The 18,692-nt window shown below is 42.3% G+C and overlaps 1 protein-coding gene across 1 annotated transcript in view; it reads left to right on the top strand.

Moving 5' to 3' along the window:
- Positions 1-18,692, top strand: part of insrb (insulin receptor b) — a 66,438-nt gene that overhangs the window by 17,971 nt on the left and 29,775 nt on the right. The window contains exon 2 of the mRNA XM_017406994.3: positions 346-894. Within this exon, the coding sequence (XP_017262483.1) occupies positions 346-894 (549 nt within the window). The remainder of the gene's footprint in view (positions 1-345; positions 895-18,692) is intronic.

Genomic DNA, 18,692 nt, shown 5'->3' with positions numbered 1-18,692 from the left:
AAAAGCGAAGCTCTCGATTTACCGGTCGATCTACGTTCCTACCCTCATCTATGGTCACGAGCTTTGGGTAGTGACCGAAAGAACGAGATCGCGAATACAAGCGGCTGAAATGAGTTTCCTCCGCAGGGTGTCTGGGCTCTCCCTTAGAGATAGGGTGAGATGCTCGGTCATCCGGGAGGGACTCAGAGTAGAGCCTCTGCTCCTCCACGTCGAGAGGAGCCAGTTGAGGTGGCTCGGGCATCTGGTGAGGATGTGAAGACCTACAGACTTACTTTGTGATCCATGCCTCTAAAATGTACTTTTCAAACACTCTGACTAACAGTCTTCTTCTTCTTTTTTTCCCAGTTTGCCAGAGTAAGGACATCCGGAACAATGTGACCAACCTCCAGTCTCTGGAGAACTGCACCATCATCGAGGGCCACCTGAAGATTCTGCTCATGTTCAAGACCAAGACCGAGGACTTCCAGGGCCTCAGCTACCCGAAGCTGAGAGTGGTGACCGACTATGTGCTGCTGTTCAGGGTCTACGGCCTGGAGACCCTCACCGACCTCTTCCCCAACCTGACGGTGATCCGCGGCAACAACCTCTTCTTCAACTACGCTCTCGTGATCTACGAGATGCTGCAGCTGAAGGAGATGGGCCTGCACAGCCTCATGAATATAACCCGGGGCGCGGTGAGGATAGAGAAGAATCCAGACCTGTGCTACCTGGCCACCCTGGACTGGTCCAAGGTCCTGGACTCGGTGGAGGACAACTACATTGTGTCCAATAAGAATGAGAGGGAGTGTGGAGACGTGTGTCCCGGCACCGCGCAGGGTCAGACCATCTGTATTTCCACCGCCATCAACGGTCACTTTAGAGGAAGATGCTGGTCACAGAACTACTGCCAGAAAAGTAAGTCTCTGTCTGTTAGTCTGTCTTTAACATGTCCTTCCTTCATACTTATTACAACCTCAGTTCAGAAAGAGCTGGGACATTGTGTGAAATGTAAATAAATACAAAACCCTGATTCTCATTGGAACATAATAAACACATCTAATGTGTAAACTTAGAATTTATATCTTGTAATTCACATATTTTTGTGGAATTTTGCTTTAAAAACAATCTGTGTGTGTCCCACATGTAATGGGAGTGTGCACAGGAGACTTTTTTTATGTTCAGAAATCAATTCAGATGAATGATGTTTTAATCCCAAATGACTGGTTTAATGATTTCTATAACGTGGAGGGCAGGAATTGTGGACAAACCCAGCCCTCCTATTAGCATTCATTGACTGGAGATGTGTGGGCCATGTGATGTGTAATTACAGGCTTGAGATCGACTCGATACATGAAATGAGTGTGCTGCGTTGTTAAGTCAGGGAGATGGACTCACAGGTTCTGAAAAAAACATAAACAAGGTGCAGAACATGGTTTGTTCAAAGTTATCCAGATTTTCTGAATATATTTATGACATTGATATGTTTTTAGTTAGATTGAGCTGAGGGTTTTACTCTGCGCTGCAGCTGTTCTGCTAGTTCACTGTCCAGTCAGACAGTCAGACAGCTTTTCCTCTCCAGCCCCAAACACAGAAGAAAGCCAAGTTTTCTTTTCTTTCTTTTTCTTCTTTTTTTTTAAAGATTATAGCTTGTGTTGCTTTTTGTCCTCTGTTTTTGTGCTTTGAACCAAGACGTAAAAGAACAACATCAGCCCTTTTTTCTGCGTCAAATTCTGCATCCTGAATATTATTTTTGGCTCTTTTGGTTTCTGCTTTTATTTTGTTGGAAGAGTCGTACAAGAAGCGACTCTCTTCATCTCTCCGTTATTTTCCTCTTTCTCTCACACACACACACACACATACACACACACACACAAAACCGTTCATGTGCAATAGAGTAAAAGTATTTCGGATTTCTTTCTTATTCAAGTAACTCTACAGGAAATGATTCTAGTATCTGAATTTATAGTACTGAGATGAACAAGGTCTCCAAAAATATGAAAAGTTGCATAAATTGGATCTGAAATCGCCGAAGCTCAGAGATGGAGTTGGGGTGGTGGTAGCTGAGAGTCATCCCCAACTTATTCTCTAAGCAACTTCTTCTCTCTAGTTTAAAACCTCATCATTACCTGTTATAGTCAAAGATCTACATCTACAACTGGAATCAAGCCGATTCAAGATGGCCGCCTACAAATTGAGACAAATCTGTTAAACTGACTATAAATAAGTCAGTCTTACAGATTTGTTTAAAACCTTTTATTTAAAGTTGCATGGGTAGTTGGGACTCTTTTATCATTTCTTTGGCAAAGATCGGATTGTATTAAAAAATTGCTTTCCTCACTTTTTATTTCCCCTTTTTTCCTGTTCCACTCTGCAAACCTACAGAGGATTTTTTTTTTCACTCCTGGGCTTTATTTTGGGACAAACATTAACTGACCATATTAGGAGGAGAGTGTTGACCGATAAACTAGAGGCGACTGGCTGCGGACGCTGCGTCAGAGGCCATGTTTGCGTGTTCGTTCATGCCCCCCCCGCTTCAAAAAGGCCCAGGGAGAGAAGCGGTGAGGCCACGCTCTGCGCAATGTCATAGTTACGCAGTGAAGCCAAGAGCTGAGTGTCAAAGCAGAAGCCATTTCTAGAACATGATGCAATTCTGCCTGCGCTGCATCCAGAGGAGTGTGTTAGTGTGTGTGTGGACTGCACACAGGGATGATAGGGTGTGTTTCTGCTTTGATTTAGTCACTGTATTAACCTGAGTCCAATAGAAATGAGAACTAGTTTTACATCCAGGGAGAATGTTTGGGATATAAGAGCAAAAACAAATAAATATTAAATATAATCGAGAGAAATTGCACTTTTTGCAAAAAAATGCAGTGTGAACGCTGAGTGCTGAAGTCTGAGTCGTTAAAGCTAAGAAAAGCAAAACACTAGCTAAAAACTGAATAAAGCAAAAGAGTACCTAAAGGCTAGAAATGGCAAAAAAACTGTCTAGAAGCTAAAAGTAGCCAAACTGTAGCTGAAAAATTAAAAGTAGCAAAAGGCTATCTAACAGCTGAAAGTAGCATAAGAAGACAAATATAGAGCCAGATTTTAGAGATTAAGGTTTTAAAAGAATTGGAGAAATCTTGATGTGTTTTTATGGGGAAAATGTTTGTAAATAGTTTTTTTTTTGTTAGTATAAAGATCCACAAACCAAAAGTTATTAAGTAATCTCCTGAATGAACTGAATGTTTGTATGTATGAAAGGCCAAAATGGAAAAGTATGCAAAAGTAGTTAGATTTATGGGGGAAATGTACAAAGTAATAAAAAAACATGAAAACAATATTGTGATAATAGTGCTGAATCAGCATTCACACAAATCACAAGTTACTGTAATACAATATTTACCGTAACTGCAGAATCATCCGTGAGTTTTCTGTTTCTGCTTTTCGATTTTAAAGCCTCCGTGAATGAAAACGTTCACGCTTGGATGAACACTTGCTCAGGGATCCATGTGCAGGATGGAGGCAGATTAGAAGGAGCATTAAAGTTTATGTGCGAGTGGAAACTGCGGCTTTGTTTTTGTTGAACTTTTTATTGGGTTCCACATGCCTTTAGGTAAAAGCCAGGGGAGAGCTTGTGTTTCTCAGCTCTTACGTAGCTCCTTCCATACAGGAAACCTTCTGTGCCTGTACGTGTGATTATATATATGTGTGTGTGTGTGTGTGTGTGTGTGTGCGTGTGCGTATACACTAAGGCATGGCATTGTAATTTGTTGGGAATCTAAACACAGAGTATGAGAACTGACATTCATCAACCAGTAGGGCTTTTTCAGTTTTGTATATATGTGTATCTGGTTTACATATGTAATTTGTGTGTGTATGTGTGTGTGTGTGTATACTATATATTTACAACTTGGTGCAGGTTGCCATTCAGATGTGGTGATCCAGTACAGTAGTCGTTTTTTGTCGAGTACAAGCTACAATTTTCTCAGCTTTTACAAGCTGTCATGAGTCACTGTGGCTTTGTAGCCTGATTGAACGTTGCCGGTACTTTGCTTTCATGTGTGTTAGTTGTGCCTTGTGCAGCAGAGCAGAAATTTATGGTTTCTGACTAATTCTTTTTTTCTTAAACCCTCTGATCTGTGAAAATGGAGTCAATTTTTCCAGTTCTGAGTTCGTTAGGCACAAAGATGCAACATATTTGCATCAAGTATGACTAAAGCAGTAAGAGAACCGTCCTACAACACGCTGATTTGGAAGATGCTTAAAGCTAGGTCGCTGAAACTTGTCGAGGCACAGCTTATGGGCACAGTTGAGGTTTTTCTAAAGAGTTTCTGAGGACAAGAGAAACTCTCATGGAGGATTCCAGCGATCTGCTTGTCAGACTGTCCCAGAGTAGATCTCAGTCTTTTAAAATAAATCAAACCCACAAAAATCTTATTGTGATTTAGGTCAGTGTTGTAAACTTTTGCATATTAGATTATTTATATAAATGTCTGTGAATATTTATGCTGAAGAAAGATTATCGATGCATTTTGATTCAAGTTTGTGAATAAACACCAGGAGCTGGTCAGCTTATGATGTTTATCCAAAACACCGTAAAACTGAAATACAGAGACGGAAATACAAATGGAATTTACTGCGTCTTGTTTACATAAACACTGATTTATTTATTTTCTTGCGTAATAGAGTGCACAATAACATGCATATCAAAAAGATCCACAAGCCGCTGACAAAAAACTAGCAAAGACGCCAACTTAACATTGACAGAGCCGTAGAACAATGGTTGGACAATAAATTAGAAAATCCCGACAAGACAAAGGCTGAAGGACGGAACAGGAGCAAACACTCTGCATCCTGTTTAGCCAAGGCTCTTGTCTACTCCTTAGGCCAGGCACGCTGTGTTCAACCTCGCATGCCGGCCAGCACTTAGCTTGCACAACTCACGCACACATAAATATACACACATGACGAGGAGGCGACGAGGCTTTCCAGGTCAAAGTTCGCCTCGCCTCTGCCTATGTGCTTCATTCTACCCGGGGACCGATTTCAAGAGTCTCTGCTTTGACTTCTGACGACAGAAGTCACAGAGGGGAAATGCTGCCGGCGCTACACGTTCCATTTCTGAGGCCGTCACAGTCACGCAGGTTACGCCTTTCAAATGGTGGTAGCTCTAAATGAGCCTTCATGCGTCAACACGCAGGGCTCTGTGATCCTTTTGACCAGAGATGAATTTAAGTTGGATCTCACCCAGCTGTAGTGAAGGTCCATTTGACTCTGTCAACACGGACTTTAAAGATAGTGAAGGGGTCAGACAGTCAATGATACAAAGGAAATACTCTGTTTTAACTCTACAATTTCAAGTACTGAAACATGAATCTAATGAATACAAAAGGCAGCGGAACCTAGGTGTTAAAATTTGATCTTTACAATAAAATATAACACTTTAGGACATGCAAAAAACACACCCCACACTCTCACAAGTTAAAGTGATAAACAGTCAGGCGCTGCTAATCCAACACACTTGGTTGAATTTGTGTTTCGAGTCAATACTGGATTATTTACACCATGTTTGGAGAAAACTAAACCTTAAGCCAAGTGTTAGGCATGGCGGTGGATGGATAATGATTTGGTATTTTGCAGACACTTAGCAGCTTTCTAGATGCTATTAAATCATAGGGTGTGCTCGGCTTTTCACACTCTACTGCAGTTTGGTTAGTTTTTGTAAAATATTTTGTAATTTTTTTATCAGGTTCTAGTATACAAAATCTAGAACAAGGCTGTATTTAGCTTTTACTTGACAGTTGTTTTGGTGGAATTTAACCTTTTTTTCAGCTTGTTGTGAAGCGTTTTGTGCATGAAAATCTTTTTAAAAAACTTACAAAGTCTTCTTCAGAGAGAGTCGGCCCGCTCACAGAATGCTCCTCAAGTTTGAAGCATCCCTTCTAGTTTTTAAAGTTCAGGCCTTTCCAGCGTGCTGCACGATGAATTCATTTTTTTGTGCTCAGTTTCCATGGAAGCACAGTTGTTGGCCCTCAGAAGAGGTAAACACATATCAGGTCTTTGGTAGGCTGATTGAAAGGGTAAACACATGTAGAGAAAGTATTGTTTCTGTATCACCCATCGTTGAATTAGACTCACATCTGTGCATGATGCATTTCCTTTTTTTTTTTTTTGCCAAAGTAAAAGTTTAGCTGAAGCTGAAAGAAGAAGTCAGACGTGAGAGCTGCTGCCTTCGTGCTACTGTTTGAATTAATCTTTTGCCAGACAGGTGTCCCAGCAACAGTAACACAACATTTCCCTGCACTACAGCCCAGGAAACACGCCGGTGAAAAGTTGTGCTTCAGTCTTTGCAACGTTCCAGTGGAAAATAATAGTTTCTTGTGAACCTAAAAAACATTGTCATTGCCTCCTTTTAAAGGTGATAACTGATTACCTTTTTGGAGTCAATTCAGTTCAAGATGGCTGCCACAGGTAACCAACCTTAGGGAACACACACATGCTGAGAATCGCTGAGAAACCCAAACTGGCTCCAATTTTGTCATTTCTCATCACAAGATAATAGTTTAAATCTACGGCTTGAAAGGCAGCGGGCAATATGCATTCCTTCAAAGAAGTAAATGAAGCTAAGCTCTAGCTACCCCCTTTTTAACACCCGTGCATCTTTTTAGAGTGATGAAAGCAATCGAGTGGTTAACTTGTGACAGCATCGAGCATATCATAAACGGTCGGCCCGCGTTGTTGTCTCAGCTGGGCTCGATTGTCTCCGCCGGTGGAAAGTTTTGTGCGCGACATTTCCATTAGTGTTTTATTTCTCATGCTATCAACCCCTCTGAACCCTCGGCGCGGATAAGAAGAGGAGGCCAGGAGGGGAAGAAAAAGGGATCAGGCATAGCAAAATAAACAGAGCAAAACAAACATGGCGGGGGCATTTCAAATGCACACACACACACACACACACACTCGCACTATTTTGCCAGTGTGGCGAGTGGCCAAGTTAAAGGAGGCTGAAGAGAGAAAGAAAGGGACTGTGCTGTGGATGGCTGCGCTCAGCGAAGTGTCGCCCACAACCAAACAAAAACACTTTGCTTACCCTGCTTCTTAATTGGGGTTTAAAAGTGTTTTTGCTCCGTCTCGGTCCAGCCTCACCTCGCCCCGATTCTCTTCCACCCCATCTTGGTTCACGGTCGGCGTCTAAATGAAACAGGGTTTTCTGAGGCCGCTTGTCTGAATGAGCCATTTAACTCGGTGACACAGTGAACGCAGGAGTCTAAGCTCAAATGGATGTACAACTTTCCAGTTTCACACAGACACAAACACGATTATACACTCTGATTTGCTGTCCTTCTGCAATCAGGAGTTGTGGAAAGTTTATTATGAGGACCAAAAAAGGGCGCATATTTTCACATTTGTTTTCCCTCGTCTAGGAAATATCCCCTTTTAATCACAGCATAGAGCCTTCAGGTTACTTGAACTTTGATCATTTGCGAGGAAACGTGACCCCTAGCAGTTATTTCCTTCTCTGGAGTTGGCCGCCTGAAAGCGCGAGCTTGTTTTACAGTGTACACAGTAAGACGAACACACAAAGTCGTAAATATGTCTGCACTTAAGGAAACAATGTGGCACGTGCGTTTGTTTCCAACATGTTGGTTTAGTGTTGCCTTCCTTCACTAATGAAAAGGTTTATGTTCTAATCACAGTGACGAACACAAGCTAGTTGCGCTGATAACATCAAAAATAAACAGTCGTGGTTGGCTTTTTTTTTTTTTTTTTCAAAACATGCGATTTTGCAGCACGTTTAAAGTGGTTTTCTGCTTTTTCCTGTGCAAGCTTTAACAAAACTTCCAAAAAGTAAACACTAGACGTGCATCTACAGGTGATTAATTTTCAGAGCCAACTATATTCAAGATGGCCGCCACAGCCAACTCACATTAGAAAACACATACTATAAAGCAATACAACTTTAATTCAGTCGATTTTACAGATATTGGGCTAAATTTTGGTGTAGTTGTAGCTGAGTCTTGTGCAAAACGCTGCGCAAGATCTGTCCTTAAAACATCAGCATTAACTATTGGAGTCAGTCCTGTTTGTTAGCAAAATATCTCCTTAACTACAGGACAGGTTTTAAAGTAGTCATTAGACATACATCTACAGCTGATTATTTTTTGGAGTCATTCCAATTGAAGATGGCTGCCCCAGCTAATCAACCTTAGCCGGCACAGAAATTGCTATAAGACAGTCAAATTTACAGATATTGATATAAGATTTGATGTGGTAGTAGCTGAGAGTCATTCCCAACACGTGCTCTGAGCATGACGTCACGAGGTATCGCATGAGGTCGCGCACGTAACTTTTATTTTTACGGTTCAACCCGAATGGCTGCAACTCCGTCATTTCCCTGCATATGAGATTTTAGTTTAAACCTCTGGCCTGAAAGTCAGCGGGGGATCTAGGTTCCTTCGGGGGATGCTAGGCCTTTAATTGTTGAATTTGTTTTTGATTTCCTTTTCTGTTCCAGGGAATTGCAGCTGATGTGATCTTGCATGAGAACAATAAGCTACACACATTTGTTTTCATCTTTCTTTTATTTATGACCAAAGACGAAGGCAAACTCCTCTTTGATGCCATCAGATTGTGATAGTTTAACCTCTGCGTGTGCGCACACACACACACAGACTCAATCACTGCTGTTTCAATAACTGAATACCATCAAAGAGCTCAAGGGGAGAGGACGAGACAAAAACCGAAAGAGAGGAAGGAAAAAGAACAGAAGGAGACAGATTGAGGAAGGGGAGAGGTAATAATCACACTCTTGTTTTCCTTCCCTGCAGCTTGCATCCTTGTTAACAAATCCAAATTAACTTTGATAAGCTGGCATCAGTTCTGAGTTTCCGTGTGTGTGTGTTCTCCCGGCCCGCTCCGTTCAGGCAGCGTGTAGCAGGCAGTTCTAGCCGAGCGCCCCGGGGGGAGCCACGAAACTGTCTCTCCTCTCTGCTCCATCTCGTCAATTGGCCGGCACTCCCACATCCTGCCTGGTACGCACACTTCCAGAGCACATGCGCTGCACGTTCGCCACAGTTGCACAGATTTTACGCGCAAGGCTAAGTAACGTCTCCTGAATGGAGACCGGGAGGAAGTAGAAAGACTTCTGTGGATCCCAGCATCCTGGAGAGAAACGTGGCTAATTTTGCAGCTCTGTCAAGAGAAAAAAACAAATAAGTTTTTATTTTATGCAGGACATTTAGAAGATGATTTTCCTTCCAAACTGATTTTTTTTGTACATGTTTTCCTCTCGGTTCTCTGTTGTTGGCAGGCGAGTAGTTGTTGCAGCCTGAACTGTCTGAAATGACTTCCTCATTACTTCCTGTATTTGTCCAAAGTACTTCCTACTGCTGAGCTCTATGTGACTAAGCCCTGAAGGGAAGCTGGCTGGGGGAGAACATTTGACAGAGAGGTATTTATATGTGAGAGAGGAGGGGGAAAAAAATATCAAAAACAAAAGGAAAAGGTAAATGGAGTTATCTAGAACTATTAAGCAGAAATGCCAGTCTCAGGGCAGTGCTGCAATGGTTTATTTTATTGGTAGTTATGCTATCTGGCTAATGTAAACCACCAAGCTGTGAACCAGTGCGTCAGAAATGGGAATGCAGGCAGAGGCGAGGGGTGAGGATTGCATGACGTGTTTGTGTAAGAGGGAGGAAAATAACACGACCCTCCCTGGGGTTAAAGGAAGGGGATTGTTTTCAGGTGTTTTAGTCGGCTCAGGTGACGGCCTGCTTCTGACATCAACACCGCCTTTCTGTTTTTGTGAAGAGACGCTCACTGATATGAAGAATTCTCCGGCTCCGTGCCTGAATCTTCACATCGCAGCTACATTTCTAACCTCCAGCCTCTCCTCTGCGCATTAAACCCCATCTACAGCAGGTGAACGTTACCTAAAAGTCATTTGACAGATTCATCATCCTTCAGTCGATCATCTGCTGGATGTCAAGTTTTCAGCTCTTTGGGAATCACCTTGTTGGTGCTAAAATACACATTTTTTGCCAAACTATGATATCAATGGTATTTTTTGTAGATTCAACTAAAGAAGTAGGAACAAATTGTGTTTTTTATTACAGGCTGTTGGTCATAAAGTATCTAAATATTTAATTTAAAATAGTTTTCTTGTGTTGACGCATCACTGGTTCACTCCTTGGGTTTAGAAGAGTTCATGTGTAGTGATCTCTGAACATTAGCAGCTTTACATTGTATGCAAGAACAGCAACTGTTCTGTACTTATAACGGGTGACGGATCTCTAAAATACTTGGAAATGTATGGTTGGCTTTGAGATATTACAACAAATCCCCTGAAGGGTCCGTGAAAGTTGTCTGAATGTTTGAAATTCTTAAAAAAAATGGGTGATTACATTACCTTTCTGGGAAAAGCAGCTTTTCCCACAGGCTGAGAGAGGATTTGTTTTGCTGTGTGGGTTGTTCAGTTCATACTGACCTGACACCTTTTAAAGACCTTTTTTTGTTGATCATAATAGTTGTTTTTGTGGATTTCTAAAACACTCTCCCACTGAAGGAAACCCTAAAAGTCATTTGTGAGTACTTTGGTTTCGTCAGAACTCATTTGTCATCATATGACACCGTTTGAATTTCCTTCTAAACCCATTTCTAGGTAATTTTGTCCAGATCATTCACTTCACTGAGTGTTATGTCCTTCAGTTTTTAAGAAGGGACTCTTTTCCTTGAACTATTTAACAGGTATTCAGGTCTTTAAGGGCAAACATAACTCTAGTTTCCTCCAGGGAGTTTAAGCTTACTGAGAATGAGCCGAGTCTCTGGGAACGGAGCGCAGTTTTCAGTAAGCTGGAGCTTTGACGGTGGTTGATGGAGACAACCACAAAGGTCCAGCTATAAGGGCATGCGAGGGGAGTCTGGAGAGCTTTTGGCTTTTCAGGGCAGTAGTTGTGACACCTGATATCAGTGTGGTGGGAAGGCAAATGCAGGGGGAGGTCATTATTAGATTGAAAGCCTCAGGTCAGGGGTGTGGTAAACGGAGGAATGGGAACGTTATGGGCCAGGTGGGGAGCTACAAGGACAGAGTAGGACATGGATTTGCAAGGACTACTTTGTAACAGTTTCATCTGATTTTGTTTTGGGTTGAAAGTCTACTGGCAGTACAGTAAACAGACTGACACAGTTTGCAAAACCGGTACTTTCCTGCGACCTACACCTCGTTCGTTACGGCATTTCTGTTCAGACTTGTAGGACCGCCGAGGAACTTCAGGGAATCTTCTGGATCTTTAGAGGGGAAAAAAAAAAATCTGATAAGAAATGTTTACATGGAAACAAGAAAACAATGGAAAAAAAAAGTGTAACATTCACATGTGAGTGAACCTGCAAGAACACCGATAAGTTAAAGGTGCCTGCAGCGTGTTGTGTGATAAAGACGGATGTAAAGATATAAAGTTTGGTTTATGAAATGGACCGGGACACACGGTTAAAGCAAAAGGTCAAAATAAAAGTTCAGCTCAGCCACATAAAATGGCTTTGATTCTCCCTCAGTTGTTCCCTAAATGCATTTTCTGTTTATAACACTGCGAGGACGGAGGTAAAAATGCAGTAAAAATGTCTGTTGATCTTCCACAGTCTTCAACAGAGCGCAATCTTTATTGTCATAGTAGAAAACTTCGCACTCGCCGAGCGTTTTCCCAGCTCTTTACTATCTCTTTTCCACTCCCAGTCACACTCCGATGACCCGGCTGCTCTCAAAAAAGGAGTGAAAGCAGTTAATAATTTTACAAACGTGGTTGGGGCGTGTGGTCACGTGCAACAAAACCTGGGAAACGCGTCTTTTAACCGAGAGGGAAACGCTTTTTCTCGTCTCTTTCCTTTTCTCTCTCCATTTGATTTCTCCCGATGCTCCTCCTCATGTGAAAGGTCCTCCCTTTTCCCTCCGATCCCTCTGCTCCTTTCCTTTGTGCTCGCCCTCTCTGCCCCTCGTCCTCCCTCCTCCCTTGCATACTTTGGTATGCAGACACGCAGGAATTTCTGGGCCTCAAAATGATAGACCAAACTTGTCAGCCCTGGCTCCTGTTACTAAAGATGGCTACTTCGGCAGTGTGTGCGCCTGTGATTGGTTCACAGCAGAGTTACTCCTCATGTGATTGGTCGTAAAGTGTTTGTCCACAGTTCATGTGCTGCTGGCAGAAGTGTAAGTTTGAGCTTTTAGGTCTATAAACTCCACTTCTGTCGGCCGTTTTAGACCGAGGCTGTTCCTTATCTCACAAATACTTTTAGGGATCTCTTATTAACACAACTAAATCTAATCATATTCAAATCACAGCAGAAGATTTAGGCATTTGTGGAACTACATGAAAGCCGTTTGTTGCATATTTATCATGTTTATTGCCTGTCACTATGAGAGGCAGGATGTACATGTACAACTGATTAACTTTTTGGAGTCAACCTAATTCAAGATGCAAACACAAAAATGGCTATAACTTATTCAGTTTTTCTCATATTCAGCTCAAACTGAGTGTGGTAGTAGCTGCTAACAGATCGGGTAAGATCTTTATTTAACTGTTGGCATGCTGGGCGATTTGCGTTCTTTCAAGGAATGCTAAGCCTTTAATTTATGTTGTGAGCATTTAATTTGGTCGTTGGCTTTAGGAGTTAATCATTTGAGCTCCATTGAACCCTAACCATTGAATATATTGAGTTAAAAATAGTGTTTATGTTTATTCAAGTAGCAAACGCTCATTTTATTTCAGTTAACTTTCTTCTGTATCACACAGTCTTCTGTGTTCGCTCTGCTGTGACATTGTGTGTAAGTCCTGTGTATCAGCACAAACACCTCTTATCTGCTCTTAAGCATGGTGGCACACATGGTTTCTTTGTCATAATCCAAGTAAAAGTACAATTTGCCAGTCGCCATTTATAAATTATAAACAAAAGTAGGACTAGGTGCTCCTAAGATGCACCTGAAATGTTGTTCAAAGTCACAGCGTTGATGATTAAAATGAAAGTTTCTGTACAGACGAAGCTCCTACAAGCCTTTCATTTTAAATATGTAACAAAATGGAATAAACAGAGGAGTTTTGATGTTTTGTGTTAATACGCTGCATGTGCTGCTCATTTGATGAAAGAGCCACAGTCAAATCCAAATGTCTTGCTTTAATACGTACTGCAGATGACATTTAGTAGAGCTCAGGGCTTCTCCTTAATATAGATCATGAACTAGTGGGTTAGTCTGTTACGATGCATGTGTATCAGCAGGCTGAATGACGTCCAACCCTGCAAATATTTAACATGCCTTGGCTGTTTCCTCCTCCTGTCAGAGTGTGCTGCTCTGGGCCTTGTGATGGCATTGTTGCGGCTAAAAAAGGACCTGCCATGCTGAACGGCCCACAGTCAGACACAGATGACTATTCCAGCTTTGTTTTGCCGGTAACCTGGCAAAGCACCTGTGTGCCATGTGTACACCCGTATATCATCTGACGACCTGTGTGATCTGGTTCCTGACAGGGAGGGGAAAAAAACCCGTCTATCATGTGCAGTCAGGGTGCCGACATCTGACTTGCACAGCTCTGAATTAGGTGAATATGATCATTTGGAGCTGCAGGATTTTTGGTGTGTAGACAGAAAACATATGATCCAAATAAAACATATTAATTATGATGGAGACACAGCGGACTCTGCTAGAGACATAACTTCTTCCAGTGACTAAATCTACTTTTTTAAAAAGATTGCAGACGGTTCAGAATCGTGAATGAGTGCCAAACTCAAACTGTTCAAGAATGGTTTCTTCATGACACGGCTGATAATAAATGGCTTTGCTTGTCTCCATAGATAAGGATTAAGCCCGCAGGAGGAAAAGTTCTTATCACCCACCATCGCTTTTCCTGCTGCCTTTTTCAACCAATGCAGGCAGAGCCCCGAAGGAGAGGGCCGCCCCACAACTAATGGGTGTCAAGGGTTTGTGGGTAGATGGAAGTTTGCGAGCTGAGGTGAACATTCATGTGCAAGATTTGGGCAGATATGAATCATATGTGGCCTGTTTATTCCTGTAGTTGAGGATTAAGTAGGGAGGAACTGAACTGGACTTGTAGCAGAATCGTGGCCCGTTCTGGGAGAGAATATCTTGTTCTTGAAGGTGTTTTCTAATAAATGGAAGAATAAACTCAACATTTTTGCATCAACATCACAAAAAGTGAAGCTCAGTCTATTTATTGAAAGTCAATGGACCTTTTTTTAGCCTGTTTTTGTGTACTTTCTCACTGACCTGGAGAAAAATGACCACAGTGGTGCTAATTCATTGTTTTGATGTGTTAGTGAAAGGTTCTGATCCGGTGTGGGTGTAAATGTTTGAATCACAGCACAAACAACCAGCGGTTTTCCTTCTGAAGGACTCGTCCCGTCCTTGCAGGCTGTATTAATGCATTTGAAAGTTGGCGCTGTGCTGCGATCGTCTCTGGTGATCGCTGTCAGGACTGGACGCCAGCGACGGATCGTTGGCAAATAACAGCTTGAATGACGAGCTCGCGTCCCAGTTTGCTTTGACGGCAACGTACAGTATGTCTGTAGGAGGGACTGTCTGGCACTTTGCGTCTCCATACTGTGGACAGGATGCTCGGGTCTCTTTGTCTCATGTGAAATGCTGACAGAGACAAATTAGCCAATAAGATTTTTCTGGACTGTCGGTGGTGATGCATGGCACTGATGGCCGGATTTCTGAAGGTTTAGGTTTGTCCACATTTATTGATGTATTCGCCTTCAGAGGCCTCAGTTCAACTGGGAATTTTGCAAGTGGACATGTTTTCCTGACTCTGCCTGGTGGGATAGGGTGGTCGTCTTCCAATCAGAGGGTCTGTTCGATCCTGAGCTGGGGCTGCTGGCCGAAGTATCCTTCCCCATGCATGACACTACACCGCCCATCGATACGCATATTGACAATATAAAAGGGTTGTATATAGTGTGTAAAAGTGAAACTGAAAGTATTATTTATATATATATATATATATATATATATATGATTCATTTTGTGGGTAAATGGTGAATGCTCCACACTTGTATGGTGCCACTGGCATCCTTTGTTTAATTTTTTATTTATCAAGTGTTGTAAATGTATAGATTATAGGTAATTAAACTAGTCTCAGCGTTCATTTAGTACATGAACAAAGATCTGAGTTTTCTAGATGGATTTATATTTATTTGATTCTAATTTCTCTCTCTGAACTATTATAATAATAATACTCCGTATTAGCCACTTAGCATTTTTCAGTCTCAGATTAGCTGGTCAAACTCAGAATCGTCAGACTCTGGCCTATTAATTGGTGCATCATCAGTATTATTGTTGTAGTTAATCTTTTGTGAAACGTAATATTTGGTCAACAGGTCCCTCAGTGAGCACAGCTGCTGATGGCATCAATCACCTCCGCCTGTTTACTTCCTCGTGTTAACTGCTCTTTTCCCTCGAGCGCCCAGACTCCCCCTTCGGCACTGATTCGATTTAGTCCTCATTCTGCGTTTTTACAATCCCATTATAAAGACACACACCCGCGCGACTGTTTACCTCTGCCAATCTAATGTTCTGAGGCAGAGAATCACATCTGTTATGGCGTGGCACTGCAGCTGGTGTCACGTGTAGACTCCAGAAAGGTGAGTTTGATACACAAGAAAACGTTGATGAGAAGTTAGTCTCAATGCTCGTGTAGTTGACTGTGAGACCATGCAAGTGAAGTGTATAAATGCCTGTCTGCTTCTTGTGCATCACATGTGGATGTTTGTCCTCACACACACACACACAGCAGCACAAGCAGCTGCATTTCTTAGAATAATAGATGTACAGTAGCCAAAGACAGCCAGGTTTTCCATTCTGTTGGTTTTGGCAGCAAACAATGAAAGACAGAATTCCCGCTCTGTCTTTCATTGTTTGCTAGATGTGTGTAAATGAGCTCCTGCGTGTCTTTCTGTTAACCCCAGATCAGTGACTTCAGTGCGTTTGGAGTCGCACATGCTTCACCGAATCATTCAAACAGGCTGAAAACAAAACGAGGCGTCATTTGTGGGCGGACAGGGTGATCAGCGTGTCTGGAGTTCTGAGCAGATCCAAGCTGCTGACCAGTTTTGCTCAGAGAAAATGATTCATAGGTGCGAACCTCACTTCGGATTTTTAGCGACAAGCAAAAGTGGGCATTTCTCCTGGGCTGATTTTGACACAGCTTTTGTAACCACCTGAGCCCAGAACATTTGAGAAACAAACACCGTCACCGTCTCGTGTGCTCCAGTGAAAGAAAGCAAATGGTTTAATTTGTGATGTGGAGCTTTTTTATTCTGCTCTGTTTATACCTGTTACATCAGCAGGTAGGGTCTGCCTGTGTTTTCTCTTTGTTTACCTCAGGCTGCTGTATGCCAGGAAAAGGCTTTTTTTTCTTTGTGCCACCCACACACTCACTCAGGCTGCCTGTTAGAGGGGCCTTCATTGACAACACCTGCGCCCCTAAGTATAAGCAGGACCCCCTCAGTCCCCTGATGCCTTCTTTTCCTTTTTTATGCTTTTGTTATTCCTTTGTCCCACTCTCTCTCGTACATGTATTATTGATGTGCATACACACATATGGCGACATGATGCATGTAGATACTCTTTTTAGTGGGCGGACCGTTCTCCTCCAGCCGTCAACCGCAGTGTAAATCTCTCAGCCCGGGTTTGTTTTCCAGCGGGGACGCCGTGTACCTGAACCTGTCGTCCAGCTGAACACCTCTAAGACCCAGATCTTCTCACCTTTCTGCTTTGAGTGTCCACATCAAGCGTGACCTGCAGCCACAACAGTGTGTAAATCACACTCTTTGTACTGCCTGCTGCTCGAGACGCGAGAACGGACGCTTCCTAAAAGGCTGCAGCTGGAACCAAAAGGGATTAGTTGTGCTTTATGTTCATGTCAGATATGGGGATGTACAAATAAAATAAATTACGGATTAAACAAACTCTGATACAACTTAAAAACAATCTGGCAACATTGTGTTATATGTTAGTAGATGAGATTTCTGACAAATTTAAACTAGAGATATTATATTTTCTGTAAAAATGCAGTGAATGCTGAATGACTTCGCTGAGCTGTTATAGCAAAAAGCAGCAGAACACTAAGCCAAAAGCTAAAATATCAAAAGGCTACCTAAAAAGCTAAAGGTAGCAAATACTAGCTACATGCTATAAGTAGCTGAGCGGTAACTAAAACCTAAAAGTAGCATAAGAAAACAAAAATGAAGCAAACATGCTGAAAGAGATTTCAAAGAACTATGGTTTTTAAATAATTGAAAAGATCTCAATATATATGACAGGGAAAATCTTTGTAAATAAAGTTGAATATTTTGAAAAAGCATAAAGTTGCAAAAACCAAAAGTTTTAACATCTAACTCCTGAATGAGCTGAATATTTTGATATGTGGCTAAAATAGCAAGTATGCAGAAGAAGTTAAAATAAATTTATAAAAACAATAAATGTGTATGCTGACTGATGAATACACAATTCAGTTTTCTCTCCAATAATAATAATGTTTTCATGCTGTCAGTTTAGTTTGTTAGACAGAAAAATGGGAAGTGTCGCGTTGAGTGTAAAGAAGCAGAAAACTGAACCAGCCAAAGGAAGTTGCCCTCTCTGCATCCGTCGCGCAAGTCAAAGAGAAGACAAAACGGGAGGCTGTGCATGTGTCGGAGCTCTCTTTCTTCCTTCTCCTTTGGGCCTGGTAGTGAAAAAGCAGCTCCTCCCCGTTACTCACAGTCTCACACTTTGCAGCTCTGCGGGCTGAAAGACGGAGAAAGTGAGAAACTGAGGAAGGAGCTTCTGTTGAGAGAAACCAGCCAAATTACCTCCATTATTCATTTTTAAACCTGCGCTTGTGTTTGGTTTAAGAGAGTTCAACGAGGCAGGGAAGGTTATTTTTAGGTTCTTGTATCACTATCAGTTACATCTCACTGCTAATTATTTTAATACGATCACACACTGTGTAAAAACACAAGGAGAGAAACAAATAAAGTAGTTTGGAGGACTCTTGAATTCTGCCCGTATCATTTTGCTAATAGTTTCCCTCGTAGTGGCCATGTGTCTGCACCATCTGCTCGCTTTGCGCTGATTCGTTCCTTCCCTTCCCTCTGAGCTTCACCCTTCTGCCTGGCTGCCTCATTTCATCCTCTGCTCACTTCCATGCGTTTGTATCACTCATGTTCGATTGCCGGTCACACTCGGTTTTCACATGCTGCACAGCCTCTGCTACCCACTTTTCCCATCATTGCCGCAAAGCATCTGCTCGCGGTCTGTTGGCGTCTTAGTTTGTTTCAGTTTGTGCACCTCGCCTCATCTCGCGTACGATGCTCATCGCAGGCACGTTAGTCCGCGCACATGCATGGTCTCCCCCTCATTCTGTGCTCGGCAGTTAATATCGAGCGCTCGCTGCAAATCTTCTTGGTCTGACGGTTATTGGAACCAAGATTTTAATTAGGGGAGGTTTTAGAGGGGCGCACGCTGCATTAGCATTACAACGGGGGCGTGTTGGAGGGGTGGATTCGAAAGGCAGACACCGAGCCATCACATCGATACATAATACAATTTCAGAAAAGGGATGTTTCTGTGCTTTTATTCGGCATTCATGATTCGTTCACTCTGACTGCTCGTTCAGTTGTAGCAGCCTCGACTTGTTAAAGGGTTTCGGTTACCTGATTGTGGTGCTGGTTGCCAGAAATAACTCCTG

Source organism: Kryptolebias marmoratus, linkage group LG24 (assembly GCF_001649575.2).
Source record: "Kryptolebias marmoratus isolate JLee-2015 linkage group LG24, ASM164957v2, whole genome shotgun sequence".
Lineage (NCBI taxonomy): Eukaryota > Metazoa > Chordata > Actinopteri > Cyprinodontiformes > Rivulidae > Kryptolebias > Kryptolebias marmoratus.
This window is presented reverse-complemented; position numbering and strand designations above follow the sequence as displayed.